Source organism: Elephantulus edwardii, unplaced genomic scaffold (genome assembly GCF_000299155.1).
Source record: "Elephantulus edwardii isolate Elephantulus edwardi_28Jun2011 unplaced genomic scaffold, EleEdw1.0 scaffold00047, whole genome shotgun sequence".
NCBI classification, from domain to species: Eukaryota; Metazoa; Chordata; class Mammalia; order Macroscelidea; family Macroscelididae; genus Elephantulus; species Elephantulus edwardii.
The window spans coordinates 6,154,772-6,178,602 of record NW_006399797.1 but is presented as its reverse complement, the minus strand read 5'-3'; the positions used below and the strand labels follow the sequence as shown (position 1 = coordinate 6,178,602).

The following is a 23,831-nucleotide window of genomic DNA, read 5'->3' as shown; positions in this document are numbered from 1 at the left end:
CTGTGGCCTTGGAACATCTTCCCCAAAAGCTCCTGCAATGCTGTTTTCAAACCCCAGGATTTTACAGCTTAGAAATGGAAAACCACTACTCCAAACCCTGAAAGATCTCACCCTACCATTGTGTTCCTCGTATGTTGAAGACAAGTAAACCAAAGATGTTTTTCAGAGCAAGATTAAGGCTTAATGTGAAAGAACTGAGCACAATTATTTCTGTCAGCACTTGAAATGCTCCTAGTGAGGATTCCAGGTGCATTTTCAGGTGAGAGTTGTCATCTGTAGGCCTTCCCATTCCCTTGTTATGATTAGATCCCAGCAAAAGTTTTGGAAGATGCAGCCAGGGTGCCCATTAGAGGGCAAAATAGTGAAACTTTGTCTCACAGACTTTGGGCATGTTGTTTGGAGGGGCTAGTCCTTGGAATAGGACATCATGCTCATAAAGGTGGAGGACGAGATGGGCTCTAGTGTGACAGAGATGATGAAGATGGCACCGGATCGGGCCAGCTTCAGATCCATCATTCACAGAGTTACTATGAGTCATAATTGTCAACTCGACAGCATCTAACAAGAACAAGGTGATTCTTATGTATTCTTCATGTTGACCTTGAGCCGCTGTAGATAGTCTTACCATGGATGTCAGCAGTGGGTTTTAGAAGTGATTGATTGAAGAGCTCTCAGCAGCTAAGAGTCTAAAATGGCCTGTGACTCCTGGGACTTCAGAGGTCTTCCCCCTGGTTAACCTCCTGCTACTTCATATGAACCTCTTTGCCTAATTCCAGTGGCCGATGACCCTATCTAGGAAAGAGCTGTTGTTATGGACCATCAAGGTAGAACTGACTCATAGCTGACCATCTGGTGTTTTTTTCAGAGGCAGTAAATTACACGGATGAAGACCGCCTGTCTTTCCCTCTCAGAGCAACTGGTGGATTCAAACTGCGCAGAGGTTGGAGGTGTAACCTCTTGCCACTAAGCTACCATACGAGTAGATGATAAACTAATTGCTATCAGGTCAGAACTAACTCCTAGCTGACCCTCCTGTGGCTTTCCTAGCTTGTAAACTACTTTGGAAAAGATAGTCCTCCTTGTTTCCTCAGAGCCACTGATGGGTTCAAACCAGGAGAAGGGCACTACCTATGGTTAAGCAGGGCGCTTCCCTACACACTATGCCAGGGGAGGTGCTGAAGCCCTCAGGTTCCAAACAGTGGATCAAGGTCAAGTCTAGTCTTCTTTTTTCCGTATCTCCATATGCTTGCTTAGTGACATGGCTACTGTAGGTTGGAAGGATAATGTAAATACACAGGGTAGATGAGGCGGCCACACTCCCTAAGGCATTTAACGCTCTGGTTTCATGTTCTCGTTCATCTTAACTTAATGACCTCCTTCCCCTAAAATTCACCGAATCCTGGGTGGGCTTGGATCACACTGCGGTTACCCAAGTTTGAAGATTTGGAGTCCCTCGATTTATTAGCAGTAAAACAATTTGAGTGCCAAACCTCAAGTTATAGCTAATTTCACAGTGGTCTTGTGCATCCGCCATAACATTAAGAAGATAAAATATTTAAGACATGCTAAATTGAAATCTCTGTGGTGCTGACCACTGCCAAGCCTGGAGGCAGGGCTGGGCTTTTACACTCTGTCGTGGACAGGCATCCACCATTAAGCAATCTGTTGCATGTAAATGGCCTTGGGGACAGATCTGGGACTTGTCTGTTGTTTCTTAGTTGTATGACCTCACAGTGCTTCTATTTGTTTAATCTCCACAATTACAATAATGTTAATATCTACCTTCTGCGGTTGGTATAAGAATTATGTAGGTTAAAAATAAACAAGTTCTTTAAAAAAAATACAAGTTCTTAAAAATGGAACATAGCAATTATGCAGAAATCTGGTATGCATTGAAAAGTATCAGGGATGAGGTGACACCACAACTCTGCCTTCAAATTCTGTCTCCTAAAATTGCAAGACCACTTGGTTGCAGGAGCTGAGAATATTGTGGTTTTTTTCTATTGGTGAAAATTGTCACTGTCCCCCAGGCCTGTGCTCCTTATCTTCAGGTTCAAGTAATATGGAAGATCAGTTGAAGATTCAGCACTGTATGGAAATTTGCATTATAAACATTTTTGTGAAACTTGTATTTTCCTTGAAGATTTTAGGGAGTGGGACTGGGCCAGGGATCTTTTTCATGTGTTGAAATAAGCATTGATTATATGGTTAGAGAACTCTGGAGTTGTGTTACTAACATAGAGTTTGAATCCACCAGTGGCTCCATGGGAGAAAGATGGGAAGTCTCCTCCCATTTGATTTACAGCCTCTGAAAAGTCACTGGTGGGTCAGCTGTGAAATGTTTCTAACTCGTTAACAGTGAGATATATTGGGTCATTGCTAATAGGAACATTATATAAAACTAGAACAAAACATTGCCTGATCCTATGCCTTTCATACCATCTTTGCTCTGTTTAAATCCATTGTTATAGTATTATGTCTTGTGATTATTGTATACTGTTGAGTTGGAAATTGGAAATTACCCATCTATCTTCTGCAGAGCAGCTGGTGAATTCGAGCCTTGTATATAGTATTAAATGTTGTTGTTGTTGATTGCCTTCAAGTTGAGAACGACTCATAGCAACCCTATGAACAAAAGCCCCTCTACAACTATCGACATTATTATGTGTATTATGTGTAGATTTATGTAAAATTCTCATGGATTATTAAAAGTGAAGACTTGATGATGTTAACTTTAGGATATGCAAGCTCTGCTCTGTGTGATGTTATTGCCAGTTTAAAATCATTGGATAGAAAATTTTTACTTATTGTGGTCTGCTCTGTAATCCCATGGGAGGGGTTTCGCCCTGGGCAGCTGCATAACTTGGTGCTCTGTTGCACATATCTGTGTGGCTGGAGTGGGAGAAGTGAACTGGGGCTGCAAGGCTTAGCATCAAGGAACTGCTCTCAGCCATGCAAGCTTTCTTTGTAGTTAGTAATCTATTTGCTATTTTCTCTCCACCCTTCGTGGCAGTGGGGTCAATTTTGGTCATGTCCTAATTTGTATATACTGACTTGGTCTCAGCCAATATAGAGGCCAATGTCAATGAAATTCACATTTGTTTCAGAATGAATGGTCCCTAAGAAAGTTGAAATCACTCCATATTTGTGTGCTCATAAAATAAGGATCTCTGGTTCGTACCCATGGGGAGATCTAAGTGTTATTTATTATAATGTGAAACTCTCCTGGCCAAGTGCTAATGCACACCAAATGGATTCTGAATCACAAATAACTTCCAAATCTGAAATTTCCCTAAAGGTAGTTCAGAATATATGATCCTTATGTAGTATTGGTTCTGTTTTGCATGCACCCATCATTGTTTTCAAAAGAATGACAGAAAGCATTCTCTCACTTCTATGTACATCTCTTTGCATGGTTAAATTTGGGTCTTTGAGTCAAGCAATGACATTCACTCTGTCTACCTTAATTGCATATGTCCTGTACCTGTCCGTTACCTAGCACCTACCTCGTTCTCAATAAATACAGTATAAACATTGTTTTTCTGTGATCAAAGCCTGACCCTAATTTGGAAACTTCTAGGTGCAGATTCTTTCACTGTTTCCAAACATTCAACTATGGCTAATGTTTCATTAATGGGCTATGAAATCAATTTAGTGTATAGAAACAAGCAATATAAACAAAATGAAAAGGATGAAAAGAAAAATATCCATGTATTTGACATGGATAAATTCAGTTATTTTAAGAAGCTCTGGCAGTCTAGTGGTAAGAAGCTGCACTGCAATCCCGAAGGCTGGTGGTTTGAATCCACCAGCTACTCCACAGCAGAAGGATGGGCAGTCTCCTCTCATGTAAGTTATTGCCTTCAAAACCCCACTGGAGGGTCAGCTGTGGGTTTGTTCCACCTCAAAGGCACATAACAACAACAACACCTGAACCGATTCGCCCTCCAACAGGCTTTCCGAGGCAATAAATTACTTAGGTGATTGCCCATCTTTCTCCCACAGAGTCACCGGTGGATTTGAACCTCATGCTTTTTGGGGGTTGACAGTGCAATTCCTTATCAATTAGCCATCAGAGCTCCCTACATGTATAAGTTGTTGTTGTTGTTGTTGTTGTTGTTGTTGTAATGAACCATCAAGTCAACTACAGTGACCCTGCGTACAACCACTCTGAAGCCTGCCCTATCCTGAGCGGTCTCCAACACACCGACCCCATTATCCTAGTTACTGTGTCAGTCCATCTCACCTGTGGTCTTCCTCTCCTGCACTGTTTACAAAGATCTGTATCAGAGCAAATGTTTCCTATTACATGTATGAATTTGTTATTATAGGTACTGTGTCTGTTCATCTTGTTGAGGTTCTTCCTCTCTCTCTCAGACCCTCCACCTTTCCCAGCAAGATATCATTTCCCAAAGACTGGCCCTTCCTGACAACCTGCCCAAAGTGTGTGAGAAGAAGCTTTACCATCCTCACCTTTAAAGAGCACCTGGTTGTACTTGCTTCAAGACAGAGTTGTTTGGAAAAGCCATGGGATATTCAATACTCTTCTCTAGTGCCACAATTCCAAGATCTCAATTTTTTGGTCATCTTTATTTGCTGTCAACTTTCAGATGTATAGGAAGTACTTGAAAATACTATGGTTTGGATCAGGCACACCTTAGTCTTTAAACTGACGTGGTTCTTAAGCACTTTTAACAGCAGATTGTATTAGGCATCAGAAAGATGCAAATTGAAACAACAGTGAAATAACATCTCACCTCAGTAATAATAGCAAACCAAAACAGAATAGTCCAAAACAAAACAAAAAACAAATGCCGACAAGCGTATGGGAAGACTTAGACCCCTCATATATTATTTGTAGGGCTGTAAAGTTATATAACCATTGTAGAAAACGGTATGGTGTTTCTAACTGGAACCAGAAATGTGATATGATCCAGCAATCCTACTTCAAAGTATGTGTCATGACATGAATAGATATACACACATCCAAGTTCACAGCCGCGTTGTTCACAGTGGCAAAAAGATAATTACTTAATTGCTCATCAGTGATTGAATGGGTTTTTAAACTGATAGTACATACATACAATGAAATATTATGCAATGTTAAAGAATAATGATAAATCTATGAAACACCTCATCACGTGAATGAACTTGGAGGACATTATGCTGAATGAATTTAGTTTTTTAAACTGTCTTTTATTGATTTTCATATAATACCTCCAGAAACCCTATGAATTTGGAGAAACAAAGTTATACAAGTTATACAGAGGTTAAGTCATGATTGCTATGATACTGAACACTGTGACACTAATGTGTCAAATGTGATAATGGTTACCCATAGTGGACAGTGTTTGGTGAAACTCCCCAATTAAAATAAGCTTGGAAGCAGGTGTGGCATCCACTTCCAAAATAACTTACCTCTGGAAACCCTATGAACTTGGAAGAAGGATGAAAAGTATACAAGTGTTCAGGTCTTTTGTTCATAGGATCACTATGAGTCATCTTCGACTCGACGGCACTTAACAACAATAACAACATGAATTTACATCATCATACTGGAAAAAGTGATAGCTCAGGGAAAGTATAAAACCCTCAACAAGATAGACTAACATAATGACTGTAGCAATGGGCTAGAGATGGTGAGGATGACACAGGATAGAGCAAGGGTCTGATCTTGTCCAAAGTATCCCTGTGAGTCTTAACTGTGCCTAACAACGGTATATGTTGTTGTTGTTGTTGTATGCCGTCAGGTCAGAACCAACTCATCACTGACCCTCCAGTGTGTTTTCAGAGGCAATTAATTGCACAAGAGGAGATTGCCCATCCTTCTCCCATAGAGCAGTTGGTAGATTCCAGCAGTGTGCCTATGGGCTTGCAGTGCATCTTCTTACCACTAGGCCACCAGAGCTCCCACAACAATATATAGAAAGATATACACACATACACATGTGTTGTTGTTAGGTGCCTTCAAGTTGACTTTGACTCACAGTGACCCCAAGAACAGCAGACCCGAACCTTGTCCTGTTCTGCATCATGCACAGCATCTCTCGTATGTTTGAGCCCATTGTTAACAGTCTCAGTGTCAGTCCGTCTTGTTGAGGATCTTCCTTGCTTTCAGTGGCCTTCTGCCATTCCCAGCATGTCTTTCTCCAAGAACTGGTGCCTCCTAACAACATGTCCAAAATATGAGACAATTGTATCATCCTTGCCATTAAGGAGGACCATTGGTTACACATCTTTTATGACAGACTTGTTTGTTCTTTTAATAATTTATGGAATATATAGTACTCTTCTTCAACACCACAATTCTAGGACAACGCTTCTTCTGTCACCCTGATTTACTGTCCAACTTTCAGATGCAAAGTAAGCAATTGAAAATACTGTGGCTTGAATTAGGCATATCTTGCGGACAGAGTGTTGAATGACCCAGGAAGTATCAAAAGAAGATGGAAGGAGTACACAGAGTCCCTGTACCAAAAAGAATTGGCTGACACAGAAGAATTTCATGAAACAAAATATGATCAAGAGCCTATGGTGATGAAGGAGAAGGTTCAAGTTGCTCTGAAGGAATTGGCCAAAAACAAGGCCTACCAATTGAGGCAATACCAATTGACATAGTTCAACAAATGGATGGTGCCTTGGACTTGCTCAGTAGATTGTGCCAAGAAATATGGAGGATAGTTACATGACCAACTGACTGGAAAAGAGCTATATTTATTCCTATTCAGAAGGGGGAAAAAGGTGATCAGGCACAGTGTGAAAATTACCGAACAGTATCACTAATAACACATGTAACCACAGTCCTGTTAAAGATTATCCAAAAATAACTGGAACAATACATCAACAGAGAACTGTTAGCCGTGCAGGCTAGCTTTAGAAGAGGCTGTGACACTAAGGACATTATGGCCAATATTAACTGGATCTTAGCTGAAAGTAGATAGTACCAGAGAAATGTCTGTATTTCATTGACGATGCAAAGGCATTTGACTGTGTGGATCACAAAAAATTGTGGCTAACCTTGAGAAGAAGAATGGGAATCCCCGAACACTTAATTGTGCTCATGTAAAACCTATACTTGAACCAGGAAGCAGTAGTAAGAACCAAGCAAAGAAATACTGCATTGTTCCAAATCAGGAAAGGTGTACATCAGGGATGCATCCTAACTGCATGCCTTTCAATCTGTATATGGAACAGATCATCCAGGAGGCTGATCCTAGCCATGGTCTTGGATCTTCACAATTGCTTGCTCATCAGAGATCTGGACAATGACTAAGGATGATAGAAGAATAATTTATGCCTTTGAGTTGTAGTGCTGGAGAAGAGTATTGAACATACCATGGACTGCCAAGGGAACAAACAGGTCTGTTTTGGAGAGGGTTATACCAAGTTGTTCTTTGGAGGCAACGATTTTGAAGCTCTGTCTCTTATTCTTTGGGCATGTTGCCAAGAGGGACCAGTCCTTGTAAAAGGACATCATGTTTGGAAGAATGGAGGGACATCGTGGGAAAGGAAGATCATGGATGAGATAGATTGACTCAGTAACTGAGGTAATGGGGGTAGATGTGCTGGGGACAATGAGATTGGCTCAGGATAGGGCAGGGTTCAGAGCTATTGTACACAGGGTCTTTATGGGTCCCAAATGACACAGTGTCACTTAACAACAACAACAACAGTCTTTAAGCTGACATCCTTGCTCTTTAAAATTTTGAAGAGGTACATGACAACAGATTTTTTTTTTCCCAGTTCAACACATCTTTTGATTTCTTAACTGCTGTTACCATGGGTTTTGGTTGTAGATCCAAGTAAGATGAAATTGTTAACAACTTCAATCTTTTCTCCATCTGTCAATCTTTTTGTTTTGGAGAAAGGTCAGCCAGAGTGCTCTTTGGAGGCAAAATTATAAAGTTTTGCGTCACATTCTTCAGACATGTTGCTAGGAGAGGCAATTCCTTGGAGAGGGACATCATGCTTGGAAAGGTGGAGGGTGGATGAAAGAGAGGAAGACCTTCCACCAGATGGATTGACACAGTGACTGCTGCAATGGGCTCTAGGGTGTCAGGAAGAGAGTGGATGGCTCAGGATAGGACAGGGTTCAGATCTGTTGTTCAGAGGGTCCCTATATAGGTTGTATTTGATGTGATAGCACCTAACAGCAACAATGATGTTGCCTATTAGTCCAGTGGTGAGGAATTTCGTTTTCTTGATGTTGAGATGTAATCCACAGTGAAGGTGATAGTATTTGATCTTCCAAAGCAAGTGTTTCAAGTCCTGTTCACTTTCTTCAAGCAAGATTGTGGCATCTGCACAATGCAAGTTGTTTGATGAGCCGCCTTCCAATCCTGATACCATATCCTTCTTCCTACAGTCTACCTTCTCAAATTCTTTTTATCAGCATACATATTGAATCGATAGGAAGAAAGGATACAACCTTGATGCACGTATTTCTGGATTTTAAAGCATGCAATGTTCCTTTGTTCCGTTCAGATAACTTCTTAATCTATATTTAGGTTTCACATAAGCGCAATTAAGTGCTTCCATCTTCTCAATGTTACCATATTTTTTTCTGATTCACACATAGTCACATGCCTTTGCATAGTCAATAAAACACATATAAATATATGTGTATACATATACACACACCCATACATATAACAACCAGCAGCCAGGAGACATACTGCAATGGGCAAGTTTACTGTCAAGGACCTTTCCAAAATACTGAACAACAATTAAGTCAGTTTGAAGACTAAGGTGTGTTTGATTCAAACCATGGTCTTTGCAATCACTTGCTATGCATCTGAGAGCTGGACAATAACTTAGGATGACAGAAAAATTGACACCTTTGAGTTGTGTTGTTGGAGAATACAATCCTATGAACTTCCAAAAGAACAAACAGATATATCTTGGAAAACTTGCATCCAAGAAGCAAAGAATGCATACTTTGCTTCTTTCATACTTTGGACATGTTGCTAGGAGAGACTATTCCTTAGAAGGAACATCATATTTGGAAAAATGGAGGCAGGGTCAGCAAACAAGAGATGGATTGACACAGTGACTACAGCAATGGGCTCAGGTATGTCAGAGATCGTGAAGGTGACACAGGATAGGACACGGTTCACCTCTGTTGTTCAAAATGGCACTATGAATCATACTCAAAGAATTTGACAGCACCTACAAACAACAATATATGTTTTACCACGGGTCACAAAAGGTGAAACCTCTACTCTCATCCAGTCAGCTCTTCCAGAAAACACACATCTGTGAGATGAAAGCAAACTCCACTGCCGCTATAGACCTGATGAAAGAACCTCTGGCTCAGGCCTCCTGCTGAGAGATGGGAAAGAAGGCATTTTCTTAGGGCCTGAGGTATCAATAAGGATATTTCTTCAAGGGCAGCTGCAATGTCAAGGGCCAGAGATGAGTCTCTGTAACAGAAAGTTGACCTGGAGAGAAGGCCAGAGGGTTTCCCCTTCTCATGTGGCTAAGAAGTTGGGAGGTTGTGCATCTTCTCATACACTAGCTAGGCTGCATCACGTTAGGCTGTGTTTTACCTGCCAGCCCTCCTAAGTCATGTCATAAAACATAAAGCACACATTAAAATGCAGGTGTACTTGTGTGGCTGTGACAGACTTCTGCACTGAGGTTTTAGGAGCCATGCATCTACCTACCTGTGGCTTAGGGCCTGCTCCCCACCAGAGGACCTTTCCCTGGAATCATGTAATCAAAATGTCCATGGACAACAGAATCCAACACATATATTTGGAGACCAGATAAGGCAAAACATAATAACCCTTTGTCCCAGAGCATAGATGTATAAATAACTAAAGCCCATTATACAATGATGAGTCTATAGTAGAGATGTATGTCCTGCCCCCAAAATGTTACAAAAAGAAACTTCAAAAACCCAAAGCTACCTGCCGGGCATAGGATCAGCCACTTCAGATTCGCCCTGGGGATCCCAAGGCTGGGTGGGCCCTTATCCCAACACCTCACTTCTTACTTAAACCTGACCTCCTAATCCTTAGCTCAGATTCATCACTGCCATATCCCTCCACACACAGAGTTTAGCTCCATCTTTCCAATGTACAATTCCAACATTCAATGCAAAGAAAGCAAGCTTGTGAGGTTTCTGGGAGTTTCTTAACTGTGATTGTAGAAATCATGTGGGTTGAGGGTGGAATTAAAAGGAGACACATAAAAAAAAATGAATAGTGAGACCTCCTCTCATACCAGATCTTCTTGTGTTGGCTGAAAAGAGACATACATGTGAATTTTTACCCAGCAGAGTGGGAGCATTGACTGCATACTATGAGGCCACTTCAAGGAACAGGAAGCAGCCAGCATTACTGAGCTCTTGAGCTCTGTCTGTGGTTAGACTCTGCTCTGGGATTGACTCCTTTGGAAATACAGTGGCTGGCAAAATGAAGCATGAAGTGATTGCCAACTCCACATCACTTGTTCCAGGAAGACCTGTGGGGGTGGGTAGTGAGCGGCGAGTCAGGGGAGCACATTGCGGATTCTGTGAATTGCTTCATTGGGGTCATGCCAAGCTCTTAAAAGCCATGAGTGGCATTCGGGCTCCCGTCATGTGTCTGTTTCTGACTAGCCAGTCCAGGGTGATGTTTAATCCCTAGGCCTCTGGGATTCACATTTCTGCTGTGATTTTGTTGTTGGAATAGAAACAAAAAGGCCAAGAAACTGTTGGCCACCACACTCCATCCAAACCCACACAGCCCCTAGAAATGTGTATGTCTTGATCTAGGACTAGCTTTCTGCTAGAAGCAAAATGAGGCTGCTGTGACTTTTCCTCCCTGCTGGTGGGGCACTGATCTTCCAGCTAATGGGGCAGAAATCTCCTTTTGTGTATTTCAGACTAATTCAAGACGATTAGTTCTGAGGTAGCTTTCTCTGAGTCTGTTGTTGTTGTTGTTATGTGCCATCGAGTCTCTTGCGACTCATAGCAACCCTATGTACAACAGCCCTAAACCCTGCTCTATCCTGTGCCAATCACACTGCCTCTGACACTCCCATCCCAATTTTCCCAGTCACTGAATCAATCCACCTCATAGAGGGTCTTCCCCTCTTGCGCCATTCCTCCACCCTCCCAAGCATGATGTCCCTCTCCGAGGACCTGTCTGAGTCTACACTTGTGAAAAATGAACATTTCTAGATCAAATCCCACACGTATTCCCTTTTATCCTCTAATATCATTAGAAATATTAGGAAACAGATGAGTTAGGGATGTTCAGGAAGTAGTTCTCCCGTGGAGATGTGCTTCCTGCCTGGGGTACCCACACCTGGGGTACCCACAGTGCTCTCTGTCTGTGTTGAGGGAAGACCAGCTCCTAAAACCCAAATAACCACAACTGGTTGTTAAATAAGGAACTCTGATAGCACTGTAGCCTTTACAAAAAGGTTTTCCCAGAAACTTTCATGTTTAATCTTCACAGCCCATGAAGTATTTTGCTGTGATGTTAAGTTGAAATGGCAAATTCACAGAGGGTGAGGGAGTCTCCCAAGTTCACATGGCTAGTTCATGTGAGGACCGAGATGTGACTTGATGACTTCTGGTTCCAAGCCCAGTGTTCTTTAACGCAGCACAGTGGACTCTGCCAGGAGGGAAGAAAGAATCTTGGAAGAAAGACTCCCAAGGGAGGAGAGGAATCCAAGGCGATTTGGAGAGGTTAGCGAGTGGAAGAATGTGACTCACTGATGTGTGCCATCAAATCTCACAAGCGGATTGTTCAGATCATACAGTCCGTGAAGGAAGAGAATCTCATTACTCTCCCCAGAGGGGGTCACATACCCCTTAAGTGACTTTGAAGTCCTGCAAAGAAAATCAGACTTAGGGAAAGAAGCCACATTTCTTCCCTTCTTTGTAGTTAAAAAAATTATGACTTAGGAGAGAAGGGAGATCGTGAGAAGTGATCTATCTATCTATCTAGAGATACTAAGGCCTGAACTTTGGGTTCCTGGCCTGTGGGTTAAGAAGTCAATGTGGAACTATGGCTGCAAATGGGGAAATTCGGCAAAGGCGAAAAAGAACACAGAAGGAAAGAACTTTCCTAAGAGGCTTCCCTTCGCAAGTAGTTTTAACAAAATTCATGTAGAAAAAGAAACTGGAGAACAATTGTAAGATGCTAATTGGGAATTATCAGGAGATAGGGCAAGGGGGCTCTGGTAGCTTAGAGCTTAAGGCATTATGCTATCAGCCCAACAGCAGGTGATTCAAATCCACCAGCTGCTCCACAGAAGAAAGATGGATAATCTCTTCTTGTGTTTACAGCCTCTGAAAATCCACTGGAGGGTCAACTATGGGTCCATTCCAACTCGATGGCACTGAGTTTGGAGTTTTTTAGTTCTGAGTAATAGACAAGAAAGCTGTGAACCTTTCCAAGTTTCTCAAGAACTCAGTCCCTGCCATCATGTTGCTCCCACATCATTGTAACCCTGCACTGGATTTCTGAGGCTGTGCATTTTAATGGGAGGAGACATCCCATCTTCTCCCACTGAGCAGCTAGTGGATTCAAACCATCGGAGCTGTGTGGCCTTTTGGATAACAGGGCAGCACACGCGGGACTGGGCTTCCATTGCTCCTCTGACTTTCTGCTCGTCTGTATTGATAGGGGTCTGGTGGTGTGGTCCATAGGAAGTTGCACCACTAACCAAAGACAGTAGTGCCCTTCTGGCAGTTCAGATCCACCAGCAACTTTGTGAAGAAATGTGGGCAGCCCCCTCCATGCGGTTTACAGCATGAGTGGGTTCTGACTTGGCAGCAGTGAGGTGTTTGAAGTTTCTTTTTAATCTACTTTGACAATAAAGGAAAACTGAAATTCTGTTCTAAAGAGATGACGTTTCAGATCAGCCCTAGAAATTGTACACGTTGTGATGGTGTGTCAGGAATCCTGAAGGGAGCTGTGTGGTGTGGTGTGGTCCTTCGGGAGTTGCTCTGCTAACCCCAGTGGCACCTTTCTTGAGGTTTAAATCTACCAGTGGCTCCACAGGAGAAAGATGTGCAGTCTCCTCCCGTGCAAATTAGAGCCTCAGAAACCCCGGGAGGGTCAGTTATGAGTCAATTCCAACTCAACCGCAACGAGTTAAGTTGTCTGGAATCCTGACTTTTCAACTTTTAATGTTGATGATCTTCTCTCATCAGCTCCCCAGTCATGTGAGCTACACTGAGAACAGCTGAGTCAAAACTCAGCAGTAGAAAAACTTACTGTTAACATGAATGGAGAAGCCAAGATTACGGTATACCCTTAGAAGGAAGCTGAGGAGGAAATGACAGCCTTCCTTCTTTTATTTTACGTGTTTGGTTAGTCCCTACCTTACATCCACAATGTGCCAGCGCGATTCAAGATTTGAGGGTAGGGCAATGAGCAGGATAGAAGTCCACAAAGTTAAGGTTTTTGGGGAAGGGAGTTAGCATAATATAAGCCTGCAACAAAATTAATAAATGGGATCACTGCAGAGCGTGCTATATATGTGTGCTGACAAGCTAAGAAGGAACAGGGAAGGTCATAGCTGGGTGGCTAGGACAGGTCTTACTGAGGGATGCATAGTAATCAACTCCAGAGTGGTTTCTTCTCAAACAGAGGACAATAAACCAGCAGACCCTGTGGCAGGGTTAAAGAACAGGAAGCCAATGTTACATGAGGATGTAAAGTCAAAACCAGCTGCCAAGAAGTCAATTCCAACTGCACAGCAATGTCAAAGTACAGCTGCAAACGTCAAAGTAGAGCTTTCAGTGGTGCTTTCTTAACAGTAATATCTCCAGCCTTTCTTCTGAGGTACTACCGAGTAGGTGGAAACCTTCTTCAGCTCTTTGGTTAGCATCCAAGCATTCAAAAGGTGACTGTTTGCACCACCCAGGAAGCATAGTGAATATGATCAAAGACGTTAAGGGCCTCATCCCTAGGACTTCATCATGCAGGGCCTTGTCACTGGATTATATATGTGAAGGATGATGCGAAGCTGGTGGAGAATTTAAATGGAGAAGTGAAGATCATAGGTAAAAAGAAAGAAAATCAAGAGAAATGGTCATAGGAGATTTGCCTCCCGGCCAGACTGAAAATACAGGCAGTGGTTTTTCTTATAGAAGTTACAAAACTGACATGGAGACAAAATGTGTTTGTGTTAGAGGAGTCCTATCATTGCTGTTCGTCAGAGGAGTAAAAGGGCTTCGGTGTGACTGCACAGGAGCCTCTCGAGTCAGTATGGTTAGGGAATATGTGTCTGAAAGTTAAGGGGCAGCACAAGCCAGCCAGGGCCAGAGGAAAAGAGGGACATGCCCGCACGTGAGCAGCAACCGAAACAGCCCAGGCCACGCCGAGAAAGAAGTGTGAGAGCACAAGAAGGCTTTTGCTTGATTTTTTAAGTATTCATGGTTTTGTTCTGTATCGTCAAGTTGGAACTAACTCATACCTGACCCTCCAGTGGGTTTTCAAAGGCTGTAAGTCACACAGGAGGAGATTACTCATTCCCACAGAAACATGTACGGAATAAGAAAATAAGTAGGGGAAGCCTAAACTCACATATCTATCCAGTAGCTCACCCTCCTGGTAAACAGCCACACTATGAACCCATAGCTGAATGGGAACCAATGTATAGATGACCGTCCAGTGGATTTTTAGAGACAGTTAACCACTGGGAAGGAGGTTGCCCATCTTTCTCCCACAGAGCAGCTGGCAGATTTGAACTGTGTGCCTACTACTGATTGTCACAGCTGTGAGGCGATTGCTTATCTCTGACCCAGGAAACATTGGTGGATGCAAACTGCCAGAGAGATGCTGGCTCCGAGTTAGCAGCACAGCTCCCTGTGGACAAGGCCACCAGAGAAAGGGACTTTGGTTACCTGGCTTTTGTTTGGAGGGATGGGAAAATTATTGAAGGGCTTGAATTATGGCATCAGACTGTTTTAAATAAATCACTTTGTTTGCTTTCAGAACAGAGAGAATAGAGGTAATGGACAAATCTAAACAGTTTTCAGCACCTTTGTTGCCATCACTCTAGCACCATCCTTTCTTGCTTAAATTGTTACAAGAAGGTTGGGTAACATTGAATGTGTTGAGAATTTCCATCAACAAAGGAATAGATAGGAAAATTACAATATATTCTCACAATGGAATACTATGCAGCACTGAAAAAACTGTGAAAACCCTATGAACCCTAAAAAGCAAGGAACTCATAAAATATTACACAACATGGGTGACCCTGGAGGACATTATACTGAGTGAAATATCTCAGTCACAAAAGGACAATACTGCATAACATCATTCTTATAAAACAGGACTGACATGAGAGTGAGGGGGAAACTAAGAAAAGAGGGGATAAATAATAAGCACTCTATTGGAACAGGTGAAAGAAAGAACTGTTTAAAAGGAACATATGAATAGGCATTATTTTTTTGACAAGAGTCCAGAATAAGAGGTGTGCTATGTGCTATGATGTTGGAGAAGAGCACTGAACAGTCCCATGGACGGCCCAGAGAATAAACAGATATGTCTTGGAGAGGGTGCAACCAGAGTGCTCTTTGGAGGCAAGAATGATGAGGTTTCGCCTTACATCCTTTGGGCATGTTGCTAGAAGGGGGATCTTCCTTGGAGAGGGACATGATGCTGGGAAGAGTGGAGGGTCAACAAAAGAAAAGAAGACGCTCAACCAGGTAGATTGACATGGTAACTGCTGCAGTGGGCTCTTGTGTGTTAGGAAGTGTGCGGATGGCACAGGATAGAGCAGGGTTCAGACCTTTTGTTCATAACTCACGGTACCAAATAACAACAAGCAAACAGGGCTGGGGAGGGGGGTTATGCAACAATGAATGGATTACTTATTTTTTTTTACGTGAACTCATGGTTAGGGAGGGAAATGTGCAACAATGAATGAAAGAGAAATCCAACTTTTCTGTAAAGTTTTGTTAAAATCACAATTAAAAGAAAAGGATACTGAGAAATGTGGATTCTGGATCTATTTTGTGGTAGAGTAGAATAGAAATAACAGTATTTGGTAAATTTTAACTGACAAAACACTGCATTCCCTTTGTATTTCCTTCCTACTTGGTGTCAGGTACTGTCACTACCTATCAGTTCCAACTCGCGGCCACCACTTCCACAGAAGGCAGCACAACCTGGTCCGGCACCGTCTTCTCAGTTGGTGCTTTGTTGGAGCCCCATGTTGCCACCACTGTACCCACCCATCTCACTGATAACCCTCTTTTTCACTGCCCCTCTGCTTTTCCAAGCTGGAGTCCTCCTAGGGCAGGCCCTCCTCATAACATTTCCAAAGTATGTGGAATAATGTCTCACCATCCTTTCTTCTAAGAAGCATTCTGGCTGCCCTGACCAAGACAGACAGTATTCTTCACCAACATAGTAATTCTAAGGCATCATTTCTTGTTGGTCTTAATTTTCACTATGAACTTTCACTTGCATATGGGGAAGTTTGAAAAGCAATGGCATGGGCCAGGTGTACCTTAGTCCTCAGAAAAAAATCTTTTAAAAAAAAAACCAAAAACCCAACATTTTCAAGTTACCTTTTGATTAATATATAACTTGGGAGGGACTGGGGACCATTATGTTGAGTGAATTAGCTCAGTCTCATAAGGACAAATATGTTATAAGACCATTATTGTAGAAGTAGAAAGATAACTAGTAAAACGTGCATGAGAATCCAAGGAGGAGAGAGAAAGAGCAGAGAGACGAGGATGGGCAGGGGGAAATCCTAGGGTTTGCCCTATTTGATGGGTAGAGGGTGGGGGTGAGTAAAGGGAATGGGAAAGATCTGGCAGGAATCAGGAAAGATGGGACAATGGCAGGCACAGTTCAATGTTGATTAATTTTATAAAATATAATGAATGAAGAATGATTGTATGAAATACAGTGTGAATGAAGGATAGTGTGAAACACAATGTATAAAAACTTTGTAAGCAATATAAAATAAAAATTAATTTTTTAAATTTATTTTTAAAAAGGGATCTTTTGTCGTGTCTTGCCCAAAGCGGTGTATCATTTGATTTCTTGACCTCTGCTACCATGGGCACTGCTTGTGGACCCAAACGAAAGGAGAACCTTGACTTCATTTATTGACTTGCTTATCATGTTGTTTGTTGGTCTGGTTGTGAGAATTTTTGTGGTCTTCATGTTGAAGTGTAATCTCTATGGAAGATGACTGTCTGTTCTCAGCAATGCTCCATCGGACATCAGCAACGTCTGCCTCCTTCCACTTCCTCTTCTGGGCCTAGCTTCAATGTCTGCCAGTTCCCTATTAATGTACTGCTGCAACAAACTTGCATTTGTCCTCAACTAAATTCTACTTCTACATAATATTAATAATATTCTTTGAGAATTGCTGCATTCTGTTGTATCACTTCTCTTTGAAATGAACACAAATGTGGATCTCTTCCAGTCAGTATTGGCACAAGCCAGAAGATCAAAATAGTGAAAAATTCTAGTTGGTTACCAAGGAAAATATTTAAAAGATTTACCACAAGTGAAAGACTGAATGAGGAGAAAATAGACCCTGGGGAGGAGCTGGCCTGTGAACCACGGCAAGGCAGTGAGTGGAGAAATGATTCCAAGGTGCAGCATTAGAGGTGGGATGTTCACAGCTCAGCTTGCGTGAGCGTGCTGCATCTCGTAAACAGAGACAGTCACCAGGAAAACGGGTATAAGTTAGAAAGTCAATTCCAGGAGCATCACAAGATTGTAAAATTAATGAAAATACCAGTAAAATAAAGAGTGAGCATTAAAACTAATAAAATTTAATAATCATTTAAAAAAAAATAAAAGAGTGAGACAGCTATTTGTGAACATAGGAAAAAATGTCCTGAAGTGTAATCCCTACTGCAAGGCTATCCTGAAGGTCATGAACAGTCATTTAAGTGGTTAGAGAAAGTCCCCCAGGCCCTATAAATAATAATAAAAGAAACTAGGGATAACTTTGAGTTAGCAGTTGTCAAATATTTGCAGAGCTCTCAAACAGAAGACAGACTAGATTTATTTCATATTTTCCCCGAAGAATAGACCAAGCACGCTAATGGGTGAATGGGTGGATTCATTTAAGAAAGAATTTCCCAGAATTGTACTTCAGTGGAATGAGCTGACCTTAAATATTATAAAGCTCTTAGGACATTAACTGTGTATAGGAATCTTTTCAGCGGTGACTTAGAGATAATATAAGGCATGGTCTAGGAAGGAATCCTGTATTTGGGGTGCAGCTGACTGCGTCACTTCAACCTCTTCCCGTGCTGAGCTTCTCTTTCTAAAGTCCAAACTGGTGTCTTCGTGTTCTTCAGCCTTGCAGAACCAACATTACTAAGGAAATTATTACGTAAAAAAAAAAATGAGAACTTTTGAAAATAATGACTGAATGAGGGGAAGTTAAGAATATAACATTTGCAATCTTTTTCTCATCTTTTTGTCAACTGCCCTTGTAAATATTCATAAAATAATTGACCTAAAATAAGAGCTATTTTAAAAATCTTTCCAGAACCTTTCAGTTTTAGTTTTCTTTTGATGATGTTTGACTCTCTACTCTTGTAGGTTGTATTCTTATAAAACTAGCAAAGAATTCTTTTGGATGCCTTTGTGTTTTTAAATCAACCAGAGTTTCGAAAGTCATTGGACCTGGGCTGAGGGAGTTTTTCCTATGACTAATCATTCTCTTGTGATCTCAGATCTCATATACTTCCGTGTCTCAGAGCTCTCATTCTTCAAATTTATCTTCTTAACTCCCTGAGCCAAGAATGATGAAGCCAAGGATAATAGCTTCAAACTTGCAGCCTAATAAGAACAACAGATGTGCCTTGAAAATCTGCTAAGATGGCTCTCTTAAACTGTGAGGATAGGTTTGAGGGAGGCCTGCTTCTCAGGGTTTTGTTGGACTGCGTGACCACAGGCAAATGATCTAGGAAGCAGTGCCAGATCTAATACAGCGCTGTGGGGTCCTCTGATACTTTATCCGTCTTCTCTGTAGACTACACTGAAACAAACACAGGGTTTATTCCAACATGGGCATCTCCCTTATGTCTTCAGTTTTTCACTCACATAGAAAATTATCTTCCACTAGAAGTCTCCTTTTCCCCCCCCATCAAATTTTTATGTTTTGCCCAATGAGACAATAATGGTCTAATTTCAGACTCTTCTAATAGAAATGAGAATTCTCCAATCTGTGCCCTAACATCGCATTTTTTTTGTGCATTTTCTGGGAAAGTCTGACTCCAGTATCAAGACTACTAATATAGTCTTTTATCTCATGAAAGAAATTTTGCCTCCCTGAGGCTCATTTTCCTTGTGTGGAAGATGTAGCATTTAGACACTATGGGTATGCAGCAAATCCAGTGTCTGGTATATACACGGTATTTAGTAGATTGTAGATGTGGACTGGAATTATTAATAGTTACCATTCCTTTTAGAGTAATAATAATTAATGTCTACCATAAACATTAATCCATTTGCCAGTGTTAACTCTCGCTTTAACCTCCCAGAGCTACGTCAGACTTCACAAGTTGAAGGGCACAGTCTTCTAAACTGGCAAGTCTGCTCAAGACCTCAAATGCCAGCTGCATCTTTTCTTACATCTTATCCATAAATTCAGGGTGGTTCCTTTTGTCCCCTTAAAGTAACAGCTTTAAGCTAAAAGATCTCTGGCCCTCCTTCACTTCTGACCTGCTTGTTCCTATACTTATGATTAGAGTTTCATTAAAGCAAAAAGGATACAAAGGAAGAGATGCATAGAGCAAGGTCTGGGAGGGGTCCCAACATGGAGCTTCCTTAGAAAGTGTTACACTGCCCTCCCATACGTCAGTCTCTTTCACCAACCAGGAAGCTCATAGAGCCTTCGTGTGCAGAGTCTTTACTGGGCTGTTACTTAGTCATTTGGATCAGGCCTCCTCTTTAGAGGCCAAGTGTTATGAAGTGATCCTCCTGCCCAAACCAGCCCCCATTTGAATCAGGTGTAACCTGCAGGCTTTATCCCAGGCATTTCAATTACTCGAAATGTCAGCCTTTTAGAGGTTCTCACTCAGAAACCAAGGACAAAGATCAGATTCTTTGAGTAAGCTTAGTTTTAAACTCGACAGCTGGGGTTCTAATCCTAGCTTTGATCCCCAACTGTCTACCAGTGTTTAAAAAAAGCTCATGTAAGTATAAAAACACCAAAGTGGCTATATGCACTTTATGTTAATTTTGTAGATTTAGGGTAAGGAAATAAAAAGGAAAATTACTCTTTTAGAAAGTTTTATTCCTAGAATACCTCGAGGCTCCATTTAATAGCAGCAGCAGCAACTAGTGTGTATTGAGCCCTCAGCTGTGCCAGGCACTGTGCTGAATACTCACCAAGCATTTCACATTTATTAGACCTTTTTCATTCTCACAACAAACCCATGAAAGCATCCGTTTTGCCCTAAAGATTAACGAGGACCCTGGGGTCCCAACAAGCTCATCTGCTTGCCCAGGGTCATGCAGATAGCAGTGCTAAATTCAAGTCCAGCCCAGGCACAGCTGGTGCTAGACTGGGACTTATTCAAGAGACGCTGGGATGGAACAATTTGTCCAAATAACACCCTGGCAGATAAGGATGTGACCTCTTTAACGTTGGAATTGAACTCGTTTTAAGCTGGGTTACATTCTTTTGTATGTCCATATGTCTGATTGCCTGTTTACTCTCACGTTGTGTAGGTGGTCATATTAGTTTAGAAAACATCGTATTCACTTCTAACACCTAACCCAGCACAGCTTACCCTGACTTCTCTTTTGTCTCCCTAATACCGAATACTTCAGCTATTGTAATGCCACTTCATTTTTGCATGGAATCAAAATGCTTGGGAAGAAACTCATTTCCCCTATATGAACATCCCACCATAATCTCCCCCTCTTCAAGCATATAAAGATTTGGTGTTTTGTGATTTTCTTAAACAGATACAATTCTGTAAGGAAAATAATTCTTCATTTTCTGTAGAAAAAACAAAGATGAGCAGTATGGTGACCAGCCGTTGCTATCCCCAGAAGGGGCACTGACAAACCCAAGTATTAATTACCTACTAAGCTCTAGCAGTTGTTTTAAGTGCTGTCAAGGTCAAGTCAAGAACAACTCCCTGGACCCTATGAACAATACATGTCAACTCAGTCCCGTCCTGGATCATCCCGCTTGCTGCACATACTGTATCAGTACATCTAGTTGAGGTCCTTTCGCCCTTTCACTTACCCTCCACCTTTCCAAGCATGATGTCTCTTTTCAAGAAACAGCTGTTCCTAACAACATGTCCAAAATATATGAGATGAAGCATCACCATCTTGGCCTCCAGACAACACTCCAGCTGTACTTTCTCTGAGACATACTTGTTTGTTCTTTTATAAATCCATGAGATATTCAGCAATCTTGTCCACCACCACTACTCAAATGCATCAGTTCTCCTGTCATCCTTATTCACTATCCAGCTCTCAAATATGTTGCAGGTGATTGGAAAGATTCTGGCTTCTGGTACTGATTGTTACTGGTTCTGTTACTAATAAGTGCTAGTCTCTATATGAAGCTCTTTACATCTTGTTTTATAGATGATGAAGTGAAAATCAAGAAAGCTGAAGCCCAAAGTGATACCACTAGTGATAAATATGCCTTGCTTGCTTGCTTGCTTGTTTGTTTGTTTGTTTGTTTGTTTGTTTTTAACTTCCTCATGAACAAAACTGCAAGACATTTGCTTTTGTCCCCTTAACCTTGCCAGCCTCAGCTGTGCACACTGTGACATCTGGACAACCATGTCGAGAATAAGCCATTGAAGCATAAACTGAATTTTCTTTCTGTGTGTCAAATGGCCATTTAAAAGCTATTATGAAACAAAGACTTTTCTGCCAACCTTGACAATCATACTGAGGTCAAACAGGCTCTAAATATCCCTTCTCCAGCACTGCCAGGCCGAGGCTCGCTGTGGTGTAAACAGCCCCTCTAGGTGCGAACTGGCTCCTGGAGCGGTTTCACACTCCATCCATCTCGGAGCTTTGCTGCTTCTCACAGTTTGGGATTAATAATGAGAACCCAGTCCCTGCTGCCGGGACTCTTCATTACTGCACAGACACCGAGTGCTTAGGAAGGGGGCCCCTCTCCCCTCTTTGCTAATTACAAACGTGCCAACATAGTCTCTCCTCTTTGAGCTTGTATATATTTGGTGTTTTCTGATTTGCTTATACACATACACACAGTCATGTAGGGAGAATAACTCTCTGTGAAGAAAGATTGGCAGTGGTGAGTGGATGGACGCTCAGGGAAATAGCGTGCCTAGCAGCCTGTGTCAGGGCAGCGGGTCACTAATTGAGTGCACACCTTTTTTAAAAAAAATGTTGTTTATCCCCCTACAGGGCATACAAAACCATTGAGGATGATGACTTGAAATTTCCCCTAATATACGGAGAAGGCAAGAAGGTAGGCATGTGTGTTTCCCCCTGGGCTGTGATGACAAAGCTGTGCCCTGCTGTCACGCCGTGTACCCCGTGGTGGTCTGTGTGTTCCATCCAGCAACTCCTGATCTTGTAGCTTTGACAGTTTGAGAGAACATCACATCCGTTGTCCTTCAGACCCTTCTGTGTTGAAAGTCCAAGGAGGGACAGGCCTGGGCGTCAAGGAACATAAGCGACTGGGGTCAGTTTTGTGAAAATAACATTCTCCTTCCTAGTCCATTTGAATAGCTTCTTTGCAGTGTTTAAACATGACCACTATCACATATATCATCTTTTCTATCTGCCAACAGAGCAGGCAGAGCAGGCCATGTTACGTCCATTTAGTAGATGAGACAGCTGGAAGTTCAAGGTTAAAGCCACTCTGGCAAAGTCACACAGCTAGCAAGTGGCAACGCCAGACCTGGGGCAGTGTCTAGTCTAGTCTAGCGCTCTCACAGGCTGTCATAGACGTTCAGACTTTGCAAATCTGCTTTTCCCTTTGACTCTGGAGAGGACATCCAAAGCTTCACTGTAATAAGTTAAGGGATCATTTCTAATTTGCTACTTACACCTCTAGTTAGAGCACAGGCTGGGGTGGCAAAGACCAGCATCCCCTCCCACGACCCAACTCAGTGTCAAACATACAGCAGCACATTGAACCCAAATAAGGAGCAGACATGAGTGTGGTCCGTCACAGAGACATGGGGGAGCTTAAAACCATAGAGGAGAGATAAGAAAGCTTTGACTCTGTTTCACAGTCAGAACACACACCTTCTGAATCATCTCATTTTTTCTCTGAACATGAATATGTTTCCTCTCAGTGCCAAGAGTTTCAATTAGACGTAAAAAATATGGTCAGATAGAAAAGACTCATCTATTGAAAAAATTTTATAGGGTTTTCCCCCCCACGAATGAAGTGACTCACAAGAAAACAAAAGAATTCCGTCATGGGCAGGTTCATGTGTGTGTGTGAATGTGTTAATATGGAAGAGAGTGTGTCTGCAGGATTAAGTTTTAGGCTCAAGCTAGCCCAGCAGCAGTTTCTCTGGAAATCAGCTTTTCATGGAGGGAAATGACATATGTATAGCTGATACATGTGGGGCTCAAATGTTAAATCAGTCTGACCCTTTTCAGGAGATGGACATCTTCTGCCTCACCCTCCCTGGTTAAGGATGATGACAGAGTTCATTCCTTAGATATGTGTGTCTTTAAGTACAGTGGGCACAATTAGTGTGCATCATTTAGCCCAGTAACCTGCCTCCAGTTCCACTTCTTTGTGAAGCTGACATTCTCAGTCTAATGCTGCTCTGTCCAGTTGGTTCTAGTAAACTCCAGACCATCCTGTTGTGTTTGATCCTCAGTACCTGACCAGCCTGGCGCCTGACACACAGCATATCTTGAATAAAT

General features: G+C 42.0%; 1 protein-coding gene across 1 annotated transcript in view; it reads left to right on the top strand.

Annotated features, from left to right (window-relative positions):
- Positions 1-23,831, top strand: part of PPM1H (protein phosphatase, Mg2+/Mn2+ dependent, 1H) — a 440,657-nt gene that overhangs the window by 358,098 nt on the left and 58,728 nt on the right. The window contains exon 7 of the mRNA XM_006886046.1: positions 22,347-22,410. Within this exon, the coding sequence (XP_006886108.1) occupies positions 22,347-22,410 (64 nt within the window). The remainder of the gene's footprint in view (positions 1-22,346; positions 22,411-23,831) is intronic.